Consider the following 18133-nt stretch of genomic DNA (forward strand, 5'->3'; position numbering starts at 1 on the left):
CCACAAGGATATTGTTCCTCTCAAGTTCATGTGTAACTCCTCTCCTTTAGTACATGTCATACCTTCCCTGGAAGAAATCCTAATGATCCACAAATCAGAAACCCTGCCCCCTGCACCAATTCTTCAGCCACAATTTAATAACCATATCACCATATTCTTACCCTCACTGGCACATTGCAGATGCAGTAATCCAAAGATTACTACCCTTGAGGTCCTGCTTTTCAAATTTCTGCCTAGCTCCCTGTATTCAGGACTTCATCCTTTTTCCTACTTATGTCATTATTATCAATTCATATCACAACTTCTGGCTGCTCACCCTGTCCCTTTAGAATGCTGTGAACCCGATCCGTGACATTCTGACCCTGACACCTGGGAGGCAATGTACCATCTGGGAATCTCATTCACATCCGCAAAATCTCCTCAATGTTCCCTTAACTATTGAATCTCCTATCAACACTGCTCTCCTCTTTCCCCTTTACATAAAAATGTATATATTTTATTATTGACCTTCAATTGCATCTTTAGAAATTTGGCTAATATGTGTGAAGTTTCTTTGATTAGAAATTCTAAATAGCTTTTTATATTCTTTGCTTCAATCTATTACCTCTAAATTCATTTTCCGTCTCATACTACAGTCTCTGCAATGCTTCCTTGAACCAAGACGATAGGCATGCAAGTTCTTACAAGCTTCTGCCATTACTGCTCTGATGATAAGAGTGATACAAGAACAACTTGTCAAATCTTCATAGACAAGCAATAGTTGAAGGAAGGAGCTAGACAGAAAATAATTCCCTCCCTGTGCAATTTTGTCTGGTTCCTCTGCTTGTAGGTATATCTAATTCACTAAACATACTAAAGGGAGACTAGTGCTAACCCTGACCTATCAATCCATTGAAAATAGTTCTTTCTGAAGTGCACCATACATTTGAAGAAAACTGTGGAAAAAAATTCCCTGAATTTCTTACTCTTGAGGTTAATTATAATGGACCTCAAATTAAGCAGTCATCTCTGTTACCTTCTTGCTGAGAACCACCCTTCAAAGATAATATGTGGAACAATAATGTTGTAGCCATAACAGGGACTTGGATGTCTCAGGAACAGGAATGGCTGCTGAGTGCGCCAGGCTTTAGATGTTTCAAAAAGAACAGAGAGGGAGACAAAAGAGGTGGGGGCGTGGCATTGCTAATAAGGAATAGTGTCACAACTGCAGAAATGACGGAAGGAGGAAGTCATGGAGGGATGGTCTACTGAGTCAGTGTGGATGGAAGTCAGAAACAGGAAAGGGGCAATAACTCTACTGGGTGCTTTTTTTATAGACCCCCCAATAGTAACAGGGATATTGAGCAGCAGATAGGGAGGCAGATTCTGGATCGGTACAATAATAATAGGGTTGTTGCGATAAGAGATTTTAACTTTCCTAATATTGATTGGCATCTCCTTAGTGTAAGGGGTTTAGATGGGGTTGAATTTGTTAGGTGTGTTCAGGAAGTTTTCCTGATGCAATATGCAGATAAGCCAACTAGAGGAGAGGCTGTACTTGATCTGGTATTGAGGAATGAATCTGGTCAGGTGTCACACGAGGAATTCTGCAGATGCTGGAAATTCAAGCAACACACATCAAAGTTGCTGGTGAACACAGCAGGCCAGGCAGCATCTCTAGGAAGAGGTACAGTCAACGTTTCAGGCCGAGACCCTTCGTCAGTTAGTCCTGACGAAGGGTCTCGGCCTGTAACATCGACTGTACCTCTTCCTAGAGATGCTGCCTGGCCTGCTGCGTTCACCAGCAACTTTGATGTGTGTTGCTGGTCAGGTGTCAGATCTCTTGGTGGGAGAGCATTTTGGTGGTATTGACCACAACTCTATCTCCTTCACCATAGCACTGGAGAGGGATAGGAACAGACAATTTGGGAAAACATTTAATTGGGGTGGGGGAAATAAAATGCTATTAGCTAGGAACTTGGGAACATAAATTGGGAGCAGATGTTTTCAGGGAAAAGCACAGTAGAAATGTAGCAAACATTCAGGGAATATTTGCACGGAGATCTGCATAGGTATGTTCCATTGAGGCAGGGAAAGGATGGTAGCATTAAAGAACCATGGTGTACAAAGTATGTGGAAAATCTAGTTAAGAAGAGAAGAAAAGCTTATGAAAGGTTCAAGAAACTAGGTACTGTTAGAGCTCTAGAAAATTACAAGGTTGCTATAAAGGAGCTTAAGAATAGAATTAGGAGAGCTAGAAGGGGCCATGGGAAGGCCTTGGTGAGCAGGATTAAGGAAAACCCCAAGGCATTCTACAAGTATGTGAGAAGCAAGAGGATGAGCCGTGAGGGAATAGGGCCAATCAGGTGCAATAGCGGAAATGTGTGCATGGAGTCGGAGGAGGTAGCAAAGGTACTTAATAAATAATTTACTTTGGTATTCACCAGGGAAAAAGACCTTGGTAATTGTGGGGATGTCTTACAGTGGACTGAAATGTTTGAGCATATAGACATTAAGAAAAAAGATGTGCTGGAGCTTTTGAAAAGCATTAAGTTTGATAAGTCACCGGGACCAGATGAGATATACCCCAGGCTACTGTGGGAAGCGAGGGAGGAGATTGCTGAGCCTCTGGCAATGATCCTTGCATCATCAATAGGGACAGAAGAAGTACTGGAGGATTGGAGGGTTGCAAATGTTGTTCCTTTGTTCAAGAAAAGGAGTAGAGATAACCCAGGAAATTATAGACCAGTGAGTCTGACTTCAGTGATAGGCAAGTTGTTGGAGAAGATTCTGAGAGGCAGGATTTATGAGCATTTGGTGAGACATAATCTGATTAGGGATAGTTAGCATGGCTTTGTCAAGGGCAGGTCGTGCCTTACGAGCCTGATGGAATTCTTTGAGATGTAACAAAACACATGGATGAAAGTAAGCAGTGGATATAGAGTATATGGATTTCAGTAAGGCATTTGATAAGGTTCCCTGTGCAAGGCTCCTTGAGAAAGTAAGGAGGCATGGGATCCAAGGAGACCTTGCTTTGTGGATCCAGAATTGGCTTGCCCACAGAAGGCAAGGGGGTTGTAGATGCTTCATATTCTGCATGGAGGTCGGTGACCAGTGGTGTTCCACAGGGATCTGTTCTGGGACCCCTTCTTCATGATTATAAATGACCTGGATGAAGAAGTAGAAGGGTGGGTTAGTAAGTTTGCTGATGACACAAAGGTTGGAAATGTTGTGGATAACCTGGAGGGTTGTCAGAGGTTACAGCGGGACATCAATAGGATACAGAACTGGGCTGAGAAGTGGCAGGTGGACTTCAACCCAGATAAGTGTGAAATGCAAACATGAGGAAATCTGCAGATGCTGGAAATTCAAGCAACACACACAAAATGCTGGTGGAACGCAGCAGGCCTGACAGCATCCATAGGAAGAAGCACAGTTGACGTTTCAGGCCGAGACCCTTCGTCAGGACACAGGGTCTCGGCCTGACACGTTGACTGTGCTTCTTCCTATGGATGCTGTCTGGCCTGGTGCGTTCCACCAGCATCTTGTGTGTGTTGCTTAAGTGTGAAATGGTTCATTTTGGAAGGTCAAATTTGAAGAAAGAATATAATATTAATGGTAAGACTCTTGGCAGTGTGGAGGATCTGAGAGCTCTTGGGGTCCATGTTAGATCAGATTAGATTCAACTTTATTATCATTGTGCTGAGTACAGATACAAAGCCAATGAAATGCAGTTAGCATCTAACCAGAAATGCAAAGAATAGTGTTATTTACAAAATAACTGCGAATAAAAAGTAAGTGCTACAGCACACAAATATAAAAGTACTGAGACAGTCCAATAGGGGTGCAATACTGCTTAGCGCTGTGATGTAAGGTTCAGCAGGGTCATAGTCTCAGGGAAGAAGCTCTTCCTGTGCCTGCTGGTGCAGGAGCAGAGGCTCCTGTAGCACCTACCAGATAGGAGGAGAGTAAAAAGTCCATGGTTAGGGTGAGATGCATCCTTGATAATGCTTTTCGCCCTGCCCAGGCAGCGTTTATGGTAGATGTTCTCAATGGTGGGCAATTGGGTGCCAATAATCCACTGGGCAGTTCTCAACACACGTTGGAGTGCTTTGCGGTCTGATATGGGACAATTGCCATACCACACTGAGATGCAGTTGGTGAGCATGCTCTCAATGGTACAGCAATAAAAGTCTGTCAGTATCCTGGGATAGAGGTGAGCTTTCTTGATGCTCCGCAGTAAATAAAGGCGCTATTGCGTATTTCTGATCAGGATGGAGGAGTTCAGGGATCAGGTGAGATCCTCGGAAATGTGGACACCAAGGAATTTGAAGCTTGATACATGCTCCTCTACAGCTTCATTGATGTAGATGAGGACGTGAGTGTGGCTCCTAGTGTGCCTGAAGTCCACAATGATCTCCTTAGTCTCTGGGTGTTATGGGGCGGGTCGTTGTTGGCACACCGCGTGGTCAAGTGCTGGACCTCGTCCCTGTAGGCCGTCTCATCATCCCCTCTGATCAGGCCAACCACCATGGTGTCATCTGCAAACTTGATTATGGAGTTAGAACCATGTACAGGAATGCAGTCATAGGTAAAAAGAGAGTACAGAAGAGGGTTCAGCACCCAGCCATGAGGCATGCCAGTGTTCAGGGTGAGAGTGGAGGAGGGGAGGTTGTCTAACTTAACTGATTGGGGTCTGTTAGTCAGAAAGTCCAAGGTCCAATTGCAGAGGGATGAGCTGATACCAAGCTGGCGAAGTTTGGCAATCAGCTTGGAGGGGATCACAGTATTGAATGCTGAACTAAAGTCAATGAACAACGTTCTGACGCAAGAGTTGGGGCTGTCCAAGTGGGTCAGGGCAGCCAAAGGACAGTCAAAGTTGCTGCACAGGTTGACAGTTTTGTTAAGAAGGTGTATGGTGTGTTGGCATTCATCAACCATGGGATTGAGTTCAAGAGCCATTGAGGTAATGTTACTGCTATATAAGACCTTGGTCGGACCCTACTTGGAGTACTGTGTTCAGTTCTGGTCACCTCACTACAGAAAGGATGTGGATACCATAGAGAGAGCAGAGGGGATTTCAAGGATGTGGACTGGATTGGAGGGTGTACCTTATGAGAATATTTTGAGTGAACTTGGCCTTTTCTCCTTGGAGCGACGGAGGATGAGAGGTGACCTGATAGAGGTGTATAAGATGATGAGGGGCATTGATCGTGTGGATAGCCAGTGCCTTTTTCCGAGGGCTAACATGAGGGGGCATAGCTTTAAGGTGCTTGGAAATAGGTACCGAGGGGGTGTCATGGGTAAGTTTTTCCACACAGAGAGTGGTGGGTGCATGGAATGCACTGCCACCAGTGGTGGTGGAAGCGGAGACAATAGGGTCTTTTAAGAGCCTCTTATGTATGTACGTGGAGCTTAGAAAAATAAGAGGGTTATAGGCTAGGAAAATTCTAGGCAGTTTCTAGAGTAGGTTACATGGTCAGCAGAACATTGTGGGCCGAAGAGCCTGTAAGGTGCTGTAGATTTCCATGTTCTATAAAATCCAAGGTCAATAACAAATATCTTAAAACCACAAGCATAAACTTGACTGGAATACAGATTTCATGTCTTTGCCTTTCAGGTGAAACTTGATTTGTCTAGTCATGGTAAAAGAGGATAGAAAAAAAAGGTGCCAAGCATCCATAATGCATATATGGTAACATAGATGAAATATAGGTCTCAATATTACCTGTAGTCAACTAACAATTTACTTACATTAACAATATCCATAAAACTGTCTAATTATCAACAACAGAATATAAACAGCAGAAGAATGTGTATTTACCTCCAGATTCTGACTCATTTATACATCTTTTACGTGTTATGTCCAGTGTAAGTGGTGGGTTGCAGAAACAGTTAAATGATCCTGGTGTGTTAACGCACTCTCCATTCACACACGTGCTTTCATCCTGACACTCATCAATGTCTAAAGAAACAGAGACAAAAAGAACAAATATAATTCCTTTAGATTTATATATCAAATAATTTTATACCTCACCCAGCGGATAAGTTATTGATAAATATTCCTTAACAGTATCAAATATGTTAGGAATACACATTTTGACAAGTTAACGACTTTTTCCTGTAATGTTACATTAACAAAATGTATTAAAGTAGAATGCATTGAAAACTGTATCGCTGGGAGCAGCACTCATGAAGCATATCACAGTAAATTATGGGCACAGTCACTGTTTTTCCACTCCTTAAGTGAATAGGTGAAAAACTACAGGCTGGAGACTCATCAGTTATAATCATATGGTATCATTGAAGCTTACAATTCACTACTTTTGAGGAATTAAAATGTATTAAACATAACACTTACAGATTTTGATATCAAATCTCTTTTTATGTTTGAAAAACTTATAAAAGAGTACCTAATCTAATTTAGAGAAGAGTTACTAATCTTACACACTTGCATTGGGTAAATTATTGTTCTAGATCAACCCAATATTATACAATTAGCTCAGACTTACCAATGCATTCTAACCTCACATTGTCATAGTAAAAGCCTGTACCACAATAGCAGGAGTAACTTCCCACTGTATTTATACAGTGTCCGTTCTTACAGACCTCTGAGCCAAACATTGAACATTCATCTGCATCTACAGATGGGGAGAAAAGCACATTATTTCAGAAGCAGGTTCTACACTTTCCAGTCACCATGTTGATCAGATCATAATGACAAGCAATAAATAGAAAGCAGTTCAGAGATGCAAGCCAACTATTGATATTTATTAACCCAAATATTACATTTGAAGTGTGATGGTAAACTTGTGATCTCTGAACATTAGAGTTGTAAGAGTTCACCCTGTGTAGCAGTATGTAGGGAATTGCAGGAGTGATTTCTTCACCCCTTCTCCAATAAGTTTCCATAATAAACTCAGCATGAGCTTTGATTTGGAGATTGATTAGAGTCAAAACAAGTGTTATTTGAAGCTAATGATAAGGTAGCAATATGACATTATTTGATGTTGATAACAAGACCTCAGAAATATGGAATCCTTTCATTTTCTGGTATTCACTATTACATGCATCTTTACCAAACTTCATGAGAAAGAACAGTTGATGACATATTAATCTACAACTGTAAGTTAAAGACTCACCACCATAGTTTTGTGATCCAAATGAAAAAGAACCAATCTGAAATGGAATAAATCCTTTGCCATCTGGACAAATTTCATTGTATTCCTCTGAGTTAAAGCAAAGTAAAACAATTATTAATAGCTCCTGGTAATAGGAGAATGGAGTGTTTATGGCAACATAAGAGTATGATTTTCATTTGTTAGCACAGTTATTATAATTGAGTTATATGTTGAAGATACATAATGCTCAGCAATGCTAAAGGTGGACATGGAGGTAATTTAAATGAACTATATTATTCCACTTTCTTCTCTGTAGTGAGTTGCATTGAAATATATACAAGAACTGTCTTCCATACTAAATGAGACATGGACCCAACCTGGAAAAAGTTCTACTTTGTACCCAAGCTATATTCTCAGGGCATCAAGCACTGGTCCAAATAATCTAAATAATAACCTTCAAATTTCACTGAAGTCAGAAGTCATGGGCTTAAAAATTCCTGGGTATTGAGTGTTTATAGAACTCAGAACAGTTTATGTCACATATATACTCAGGAACCGAAAGAGTTGTGGCATGGGCTGTAATACAGGTGTGATTTCAAATCTACTGGGATTCTGCCTTAATTGAATTGAAATTTCTTAAGCCTATGGTTTTTCAATAATTTTCTCAGAAACTCTCACCAGTTCAGATTTGGTATCAGTCCTTTGAAGAACTTCAAGGAATTTTAAAATCCTTCATGCAAGTAATCTAATGATTCCTGGACCTCTTCTACTTGAAGAGTTATCAGTGTAAGCCAAGAGCATGAAAGGCACCAGATTCATAAAGTCATACAGCATGAAACAAGCCCCTTAGGTCAACTCATCCATGCAGTTCAAGAGGCCCCAAGATTTGGTCACATCATGCCTTTTTCACCTGTGTTGCAACTTCCAAGGAATTTTGTACTTACAGTGCAAGGTCTCTCATTTCACTGTGTATATCCTGCCCTGGCTTAACTTTCCAAAATACAACTTCACATTTGTCTGAGTTAAATTCAATTTGCCTTTCCTTTACACACTTTCAGTTGATCAATATCCTGCTGTAACTTTAGATAACCTTCTTCACTATTCCACACACCACCAACTTTGATGCCATCTGTAAACTTACTAATCATTCCACCTACAAAGATACAAAAACCTCTACCAAGTTTTCAGCAATTTCTTCCCTTGCTTCCCACAACAGCCCAGGATTTCTAGAAAGCTTAGATTAGGGATGACTATCACTAATATTTCAGGTAATGTAGGAATATTAATTATTCCACTGAGAGAACATAAGAAACCTGACGAAGTGTAGGCCTCAAACCTGCAATGTCATCCAATACGATCATGGCCGATCAGCACAAGGCTCATCTCTTTTGTGTCAGTTCCCAATAGCCCTCAGTTCCCTGAATTTTTAAAGATTCATCTACAAACAAATAACTTTAATGATCTTGCCTTTACAACCCTCCAAGGTAGAAATTCTATTTAATAACTACTCCCTAATCTCCTACGTTCCTTCATTCCAGATTCTCCCACTAGTACAAACATTTTGATATCTACCCCTGTCAAGCCCCCCAAGGATTTTCAACATTCCAACATAAGATCACCATCATTTTGCTGAAGGCTGAAGAATATAGACACAATTTCTTTAATTACTCATTAAAAAACCAACTCTCTCATCCCAGGAATCAGATTAGCTAATCTTTTCCTACACATACTTCATCAAAAACATGATTGGGTAGGAACCATTGATTGTTTCTGTTGATAAGACAGAAGTTCTTATTCTATCTGCTAAACCAGTCTTACTTCAGCCACTTAGACCAAGAGGAATTTCACAGATTGATTGCTAACCACAGTATATCTATATCTGTATCAATTTAATCACTAATACAGGTAATTCACACCAAATAGAAAAACAATTAAACCTAAGGATTTCCATATTAAATGGAATGCAATTAAATATATATAAATTTCAAAGAACAAATATCAGAGCTGAACTTACTAGAATACCTTTTTAAACCTAATTTATGGAGGAAAGTTTCCTTAAGATCAACTTAGTGGTTGTAGTTTTCATTTGTTTGTCTAACAAAATGGAAATTATCATGTGATAATTTGCCTTACCTTAACTTCATATTATATTTCATGAGAATAATCAAAATACAATCAAATTTAGCACAGTACTGAGAAATCCAGATTTAAAAAGTTAATATCTTGCATAGGATTAAGGCAAATTTGATTTGACTGAGGAGTGATTTAATGATTCTAGATTTGTGAGAATCCATTTACTTTGACCGCTGTGAGTCCACAAAACTTCAAGACCACAAGACAAAGGAGCAGAATCAGGCCATTCAGCTCATTGAGTCTGCTCTACCATTTGATCAAGACTGATTTATTTTCTCTCTCAAACTCCATTCTCCTTTCTTTTCCCTGTAACCTTTGATACTCTTATTAACCAAGAACCTATCAACTTCTGCTTTAAATACTCCCAGTAACTTGGCCTTCACAGCCATCTGTGGCAATGAAATCCACAGATTCAGCACCCTTTGGCTAAAGAAATTCTTTCTCATTTATGTTCTAAAGTGATAGCCTCAGAAAAAAAGGACATGTCCTTTGTTCCTGGGCTCTTCTACTACTGTAAACATCCTCTCCACATCCACTCTATTCAGACCTGTTAATGTTTGGTAGGTTTGTTGAGATCCCCCTCATCATTCTAAACTTCACTGAGCACAGAACCAGCAGCATCAAACACTCATCATACATTAACCCTATCATCTTTGGGAATCATTCTCATAAATGTCCTCTGGACCCTGTCCGGATCCTTCCTGAGATATGGGGCCCAAAGCTGCTCACAGTACTCCAAATGTGGTCTGACCAATTCCTATGAAGCTTCAGCATTCCTCCAGCATTTTGTGTGTGTGTGCGTGTTGCTTGGATTTCCAGCATCTGCAGATTTTCTCTTGCTCAGCATTACATCATTGCTTTTATATTCTAGCCCTATTGAGGTGAATGCTACCTTGTATTTACTTTCCTTACTATCGATTTAACCAGTAAGTTAACCTTTAGGGAATCCTGCACTTCCCTTGTTCCTCATTTTTACTTCCACAACATCATTTTCCAGTGTACTGATATTCACTCTTGCCTTTCTTTTGCTCTTTATATATCTAAAAAAAAAATTGGTATCCACTTTTATATTATTAACTGACTTACATTCACATTTCATCTTTTCTCCCCTCATTGCTCATACTGACCTTCTCATCTGCTGCTGTCTCCACTGTCAGGGTGAGGCTCACTGTACACTAGAAGGACCCCTTATTTTCTGCCTGGGCAGTCTACAATCCAATGCTATGAGCACTGAATTTTCCGTTTCTGGTAACCCTTAACTCTTGTGCTCCCCTCACTCTCTTTCTAATTCACTCCTTGTCCTCCCTTTTTGTTCCCTTTCTTATACTCTTATTCCAGTCCCCTTTCACCCATTTTCATCGTCATCTCCCTCCTGATTCCAATCATCCACTACCCACACACTCTAGGTAGAAACATAGAAACATAGGAAATAGGTGCAGGAGTAGGCCATTCAGCCCTTTGAGCCTGCACCGCCATTCAGTATGATCATGGCTGATCATCCAACTCAGAACCCTGTACCTGCCTTCTCACCAAACCCCCTGATCCCTTAAGTCACAAGGGCCATATCTAACTCCCTCTTAAGTATAGCCAATGAACTGGCCTCAACTGTTTCCTGTGGCAGAGAGTTCCACATATTCACCACTCTCTGTGTGAAGAAGTTTTTCCTCATCTTTGTCCTAAAAGGCTTCCCCTTTATCCTTAAACTGAGATCCCTTGTTCTGGACTTCCCCAACATCAGGAACAATCTTCCTCCATCTAGCCTGTCCAATCCCTTTAGAATTTTATACGTTTCAATAAGATCCCCCCTCAATCTTCTAAATTCCAGCAAGTATACGCCTAGTCGATCCAGTCTTTCATCATGTGAAAGTCCTGCCATCCCAGGAATCAATCTGGTGAACCTTCTTTGTACTCACTCTATGGCAAGAATGTCTTTCCTCAGATTAGGGGACCAAAACTGCACACAATACTCCAGGTGTGGTCTCACCAAGGCCTTGTACAACTGCAATTGTACCTCCCTGCTCCTGTACTCGAATCCTCTTGCTATGAATGCCAGCATACCATTCGCCTTTTCACTGCCTGCTGTACCTTGCATGCCCACTTTCAATGACTGGTGTACAATGAAACCCAGGCCTCATTGCACCTCCCCTTTTCCTAATTGGCCACCATTCAGATAATAATCTGTTTTCCTGTTTTTGCCACCAAAGTGGATAACTTCACATTTATCTACATTAAATTGTGTCTGCCATGAATTTGCCCACTCACCTAACCTATCCAAGTCACCCTGCATCCTCTTAGCATCCTCCTCACAGCTAACACTGTCGCCCAGCTTCGTGTCATCTGCAAACTTGGAGATGCTGCATTTAATTCCCTCATCTAAGTCATTAATATATATTGTAAACAATTGGGGTCCCAGCACTGAGCCCTGCGGTACCCCACTAGTCACTGCCTGCCATTCTGAAAAGGTCCCGTTTATTCCCACTCTTTGCTTCCTGTCTGCCAACCAATTCTCTATCCACATCAATACCATACCCCCAATACCGTGTGCTTTAAGTTTGCACACTAATCTCTTGTGCGGGACCTTGTCAAAAGCCTTTTGAAAATCCAAATATACCACATCCACTGGTTCTCCCCTATCCACTCTACTCGTTACATCCTCAAAAAATTCTATGAGCTTCGTCAGACACGATTTTCCTTTCACAAATCATAACCATATAACCATATAACAATTACAGCACGGAAACAGGCCATCTCGCCCCTTCTAGTCCGTGCCGAACTCTTACCCTATCCTATTCCCACCGACCTGCACTCATTCCATAACACTCCATTCCTTTCCTGTCCATATATCTATCCAATTTAACTTTAAACGACAACATCGAACCTATCTCAACCACTTCTGCTGGAAGCTCATTCCACATAGCTACCACTGTCTGAGTAAAGAAGTTCCCCCTCATGTTACTCCTAAACTTTTGTCCTCTAATTCTCAACCCATGCCCTCTTGTTTGAATCTTCCCCACTCTCAATGGAAAAAGTCTGACCACGTCAACTCTATCAATCCCCCTCATAATTTTAAACACCTCTGTCAAGTCTCCCCTCAACCTTCTATGCTCCAAAGAATAAAGAACTAACTTTCCTCAACCTTTCTCTGTAACTTAGGAGATCAAACCCAGGCAACATTTTAGTAAACCTCCTCTGTACTCTCTCAATTTTATTGCGATCTTTCCTATAATTCGGTGACCAGAACTGTACACAATACTCCAGATTTGGCCTTACCAATGCCTTATACAAATTCAACATTACATCCCAACTCCTATACTCAATGACCTGATTAATAAAGGCCAGCAAACCAAAAGCTTTCTTCACTACCCTATCCACATGAGATTCCATCTTCAGGGAACTATGCACCATTATTCCTAGATCCCTCTGTTCTAAAGCATTCTTTAATGCCCTACCACTTACCATGTATGTCCTATTTTGATGAGTTCTACCAAAATGTAGCACCTCACATTTTTCAGCATTAAACTCCATCTGTCATCTTTCAGCCCACTCTTCTAACTGGCCTAAATCTCTCTGCAAGTTTTGAAATCCTACCTCATCATCCACAACACCACCTATCTTAGTATCATCTGCATACTTACTAATCCAATTTACCACCTCATCATCCAGATCATTAATATATATTACAAACAACATTGGACCCAGTACAGATCCCTGAGGTACACCGCTACACACCGTCCTCCAATCTGACACACAGTTATCCACCACTACTCTCTGGCGTCTTCCATCCAGCCACTGCTGAATCCATTTTACCACTTCCATATTAATGCCTAACGATTGAACCTTCTTAACTAACCTTCCATGTGGAACCTTGTTAAAAGCCTTACTGAAGTCCATATAGACAACATCCACCATTTTACCCTCGTCAACTTTCTTAGTAACCTCATCAAAAAATTCAATAAGATTTGTCAAACATGACCTTCCACGCACAAATCCATGTTGACTGTTCCTAATCACACCCTGTCTATCCAGAAAATTATATCAACACACATCAAAGTTGCTGGTGAATGCAGCAGGCCAGGCAGCATCTCTAGGAAGAGGTACAGTCGACGTTTCAGGCCGAGACCCTTCGTCAGGACTAACTGAAGGAAGAGTGAGTAAGGGATTTGAAAGTTGGAGGGGGAGGGGGAGATCCAAAATGATAGGATAAGACAGGAGGGGGAGGGATGGAGCCAAGAGCTGGACAGGTGATTGGCAAAAGGGGATACGAGAGGATCATGGGACAGGAGGTCCGGGAAGAAAGACAAAGGGGGGGGGGGGAACCCAGAGGATGGGCAAGAGGTATATTCAGAGGGACAGAGGGAGAAAAAGGAGAGTGAGAGAAAGAATGTGTGCATAAAAATAACAGATGGGGTAGGAGGGGGAGGTGGGGCCTAGCGGAAGTTAGAGAAGTCGATGTTCATGCCATCAGGTTGGAGGCTACCCAGACGGAATATAAGGTGTTGTTCCTCCAACCTGAGTGTGGCTTCATCTTTACAGTAGAGGAGGCCGTGGATAGACATGTCAGAATGGGAATGGGATGTGGAATTAAAATGTGTGGCCACTGGGAGATCCTGCTTTCTCTGGCGGACAGAGCGTAGATGTTCAGCAAGGCGGTCTCCCAGTCTGCGTCGGGTCTCGCCAATATATAAAAGGCCACATCGGGAGCACCGGACGCAGTATATCACCCCCGTCGACCTAATCAGTTCCCCTCTACCACCACTCTGCTCCGTCTAGCGGAATTAGTCCTTACTCTTAATAATTTCTCCTTTGGCTCCTCCCACTTCCTCCAAACTAAAGGTGTAGCTATGGGCACCCGTATGGGACCTAGCTATGCCTGCCTTTTTGTTGGCTTTGTGGAACAATCTATGTTCCGTGCCTATTCTGGTATCTGTCCCCCACTTTTCCTTCGCTACATCGACAACTGCATTGGCGCTGCTTCCTGCACGCATGCAGAGCTCGTTGACTTTATTAACTTTGCCTCCAACTTTCACTCTGCCCTCAAGTTTACCTGGTCCATTTCCGACACCTCCCTCCCCTTTCTAGATCTTTCTGTCTCTGTCTCTGGAGACAGCTTATCCACTGATGTCTACTATAAGCCTACTGACTCTCACAGCTATCTGGACTATTCCTCTTCTCACCCTGTCTCTTGCAAAAACGCCATCCCCTTCTCGCAATTCCTCCGTCTCCGCCGCATCTGCTCTCAGGATGAGGCTTTTCATTCTAGGACGAGGGAGATGTCTTCATTTTTTAAAGAAAGGGGCTTCCCTTCCTCCACTATCAACTCTGCTCTTAAACGCATCTCCCCGATTTCACGCACATCTGCTCTCACTCCATCCTCCCGCCACCCCACTAGGAATAGGGTTCCCGTGATTCTCACCTACCACCCCACCAGCCTCCGGGTCCAACATATTATTCTCCGTAACTTCCGCCACCTCCAACGGGATCCCACCACTAAGCACATCTTTCCCTCCCCCCCACCGCATTCCGCAGGGATCGCTCCCTACACAACTCCCTTGTCCATTCGTCCCCCCCATCCCTCCCCACTGATCTCCCTCCTGGCACTTATCCGTGTAAGCGGAACAAGTGCTACACATGCCCTTACACTTCCTCCCTTACCACCATTCAGGGCCCCAAACAGTCCTTCCAGGTGAGGCAACACTTCAACCTGTGAGTCGACGGGGGTGATATACTGCGTCCGGTGCTCCCGATGTGGCCTTTTATATATTGGCGAGACCCGACGCAGACTGGGAGACCACTTTGCTGAACATCTACACTCTGTCCGCCAGAGAAAGCAGGATCTCCCAGTGGCCACACATTTTAATTCCACATCCCATTCCCATTCTGACATGTCTATCCACGGCCTCCTCTACTGTAAAGATGAAGCCACACTCAGGTTGGAGGAACAACACCTTATATTCCGTCTGGGTAGCCTCCAACCTGATGGCATGAACATCGACTTCTCTAACTTCCGCTAGGCCCCACCTCCCCCTCCTACCCCATCTGTTACTTATTTTTATGCACACATTCTTTCTCTCACTCTCCTTTTTCTCCCTCTGTCCCTCTGAATATACCTCTTGCCCATCCTCTGGGTTCCCCCCCCCCTTGTCTTTCTTCCCGGACCTCCTGTCCCATGATCCTCTCGTATCCCCTTTTGCCTATCACCTGTCCAGCTCTTGGCTCCATCCCTCCCCCTCCTGTCTTCTCCTATCATTTTGGATTTCCCCCTCCCCCTCCAACTTTCAAATCCCTTACTCACTCTTCCTTCAGTTAGTCCTGACGAAGGGTCTCGGCCTGAAACGTCGACTGTACCTCTTCCTAGAGATGCTGCCTGGCCTGCTGCGTTCACCAGCAACTTTGATGTGTGTTGCTTGAATTTCCAGCATCTGCAGAATTCCTGTTGTTTGTGTCAGAAGATTATACATACTATCTCTAAGAATACATTCCATCAATTTACCCACCACTGATGTCAAACTCACAGGCCGATTGCCAGGTTTACTTTTAGAACCCTTTTTAAACAATGGAACCACATGAGCAATACGCCAATCCTCTGGCACCATTCCCGTTTCTAATGACATTTGAAATATTTCTGTCAGAGCCCCTGTTATTTCTACACTAACTTCCCTCAAAGACCTAGGGAATATCTTGTCTGGACCTGGAGACTTATCCACTCTTATATTTCTTAAAAGTGTCAGTACTTCCTCTTCTTTAATTGTCATACTTTCCATATCAACCCTACTTGTTTCCTTTACCTTACACAATTCAATATCCTTCTCCTTAGAGAATACCGAAGAAAGGATATTGTTCAAAACCTCCCCCATCTCTTTTGGCTCCGCATATAGCCGTCCATTCTGATTCTCCAAATGGTTATATGGTTATATCTATTTCCCTCAGTTCCTCCATCTCACTAGACCTTCGGTCCCCTACTATTTCCGGAAGATTATTTATGTTTTCCTTAGTGAACAGAAATTTAATACCACAATAAACTTTCTCTTTGAGCCTTAATCTAATAACATAACATATTTTGTATGCAGATTATAATTTTCAGGCAATAGAGAAATACAGTATATACAGCAAATTATGAGTTAACATTGTTTCTAATTTGATATTAGCATTGTTGGTCTAATTTAAACTAGAATGCTGCTTTCAGTACCAGGCACTTTAAAGGAATACTCCATGAACATGCAAACACTGGAAATGGTTTTACCTGTATTGGTCAAAGGACAAGGGTGAACTTCACAGTTGTCACCCCAACCAACTCCAACAGTGCAACAACATCCTCCTTTTGTGATGTTCCTTGCCAGCAAATTATCACAGAAGTTTTCATCATTCAGATTGTAGTAGCATTCCTTCAAATCTCTATTTGTAGGCGTTAGCATCATGGATGACTCCGGCATGGAAATAATTTCTCCTGCATGTTCAATTTCTTCGTTCAGGAAAAGATGCAAAATATTAATCAGGATTTTACCACACACTCAGGAAGTTGTTCAATTAAAAAAACCCACAAACAAATGGCGTTAGTCCACCATGGAAGGACAAATTAATTAGCTAGGATTCAGATATCTCATTCTAAAATCTGAAATGTCCATCTTCTCACAGAAGCAAATGATTATGCCTGGATAACTGCTTCAGCCAAATTAAAACCTACCTCAGTTCCAACTAATTTGGGTATCAACAATGCTGATAATTTTGTCTGAGTTCTAATGCTCCAAGTTCTTGCCTCACTCCAGATAAATGTATGTAAAATCAAGTTTACTACATCAATATTACAACTATTGGAAGAGTTGGATTTGAATCAAATGAAAAATTTAGCCAAACCCCTCTTCATAAAAAAAATATGAAGAATGCATGGCCATGGCACTATTCAAAGAATAGTAGTTAAGTGTTTTCCAGATCCTTTTCTAAGAGACAGGATTGACAAGTACTTAAAGAAGCATAGTCTGATTAGGGATAATCAGCATGGTTTTGCGAGGGGGAGATCATGCCTCATGAGTCTGATTGAATTCTTTGAGGATGTGAAAAAACAACTTGTTGAGGGTAGAGTAGTGGATGTTGTGTATATGGATTTTAGTAAGGTGTTCGGAAAGGTTCCCTTTAGTAGGGTCACTTGCAAAGTCAGGAGGCATGGGATCCAAGGAAACCCGACTGTGTGGATTCTGAATGGGCTTGTCCACAGAAGGCAGAGGGTGGTAGTAGATGGAATGTATTCTATCTGGAGGTCTGTTTCTAGTGGTGTTCTGCAGGGATCTGTTCTGGGACCCCTGCTCTTTTGATTTTTGTAAATGACTTAGATAAGGAATTGGATGAGGGGTTAGTAAATTTACAGATAACACAGAGATTGGTGTTTTGGATACTGTATAAGGTTGTCGTAGGTTGAAATGGAATATTGATAGGATGCAGAGCTGGGCTGAGAAATGGCAGATGGAGTTCAATCCAGAAAAGTGTAAAGAGATGTGGTGAACCATATATATGTTGTAACTGGGTTAACTGTCTGGACACGCCCCTCTGTCCCTGTGGCTCCTCCCACAGAATCCTGAATAAAGGTGATTTCGCCTTGCCCCTCCCCCTCAGTCCGGGGGCAGACACTCAGCATGGAGGTCGTATTGTACAGCGAATAAAAACCTTTCAGTATTTATCTAACTTCAGTCTTTTGGAATTATTGAAGGTGCTTCATGAGATTCACTTCAGAAAGTTGAATTTGAATTTGAAGGCAGAGTATGAGGTAAATGGCAAGATTCTGAGCAGTGTGGAGAAACTGAGGGATCTTGGGGTTCATGTCCATAGTTCCCTCAAAGTTGCTGCATAAGTTGATAGGCGAGTGGTTTGTTAGCCTTCATTAGTCAGAGTATTGAGTTCAAGAGTTGAGA

The 18133-nt window shown here is 42.0% G+C and overlaps 1 protein-coding gene across 4 annotated transcripts in view; it reads right to left on the minus strand.

The window, feature by feature from the left end:
* The window catches only part of LOC140205944 (latent-transforming growth factor beta-binding protein 2-like), a 496450-nt gene that overhangs the window by 29202 nt on the left and 449115 nt on the right, over positions 1 to 18133 (minus strand). For all 4 annotated transcript variants that reach the window (XM_072273854.1, XM_072273862.1, XM_072273844.1 and 1 more), the window contains 4 exons: positions 16474 to 16692; positions 7122 to 7208; positions 6492 to 6620; positions 5804 to 5944 (listed from right to left, as the gene is read on the minus strand). In XM_072273854.1, coding sequence (XP_072129955.1) covers positions 5804 to 5944; positions 6492 to 6620; positions 7122 to 7208; positions 16474 to 16692 — 576 coding nt within the window. The remainder of the gene's footprint in view (positions 1 to 5803; positions 5945 to 6491; positions 6621 to 7121; positions 7209 to 16473; positions 16693 to 18133) is intronic.

Source organism: Mobula birostris, chromosome 1 (genome assembly GCF_030028105.1).
Source record: "Mobula birostris isolate sMobBir1 chromosome 1, sMobBir1.hap1, whole genome shotgun sequence".
Lineage (NCBI taxonomy): Eukaryota > Metazoa > Chordata > Chondrichthyes > Myliobatiformes > Myliobatidae > Mobula > Mobula birostris.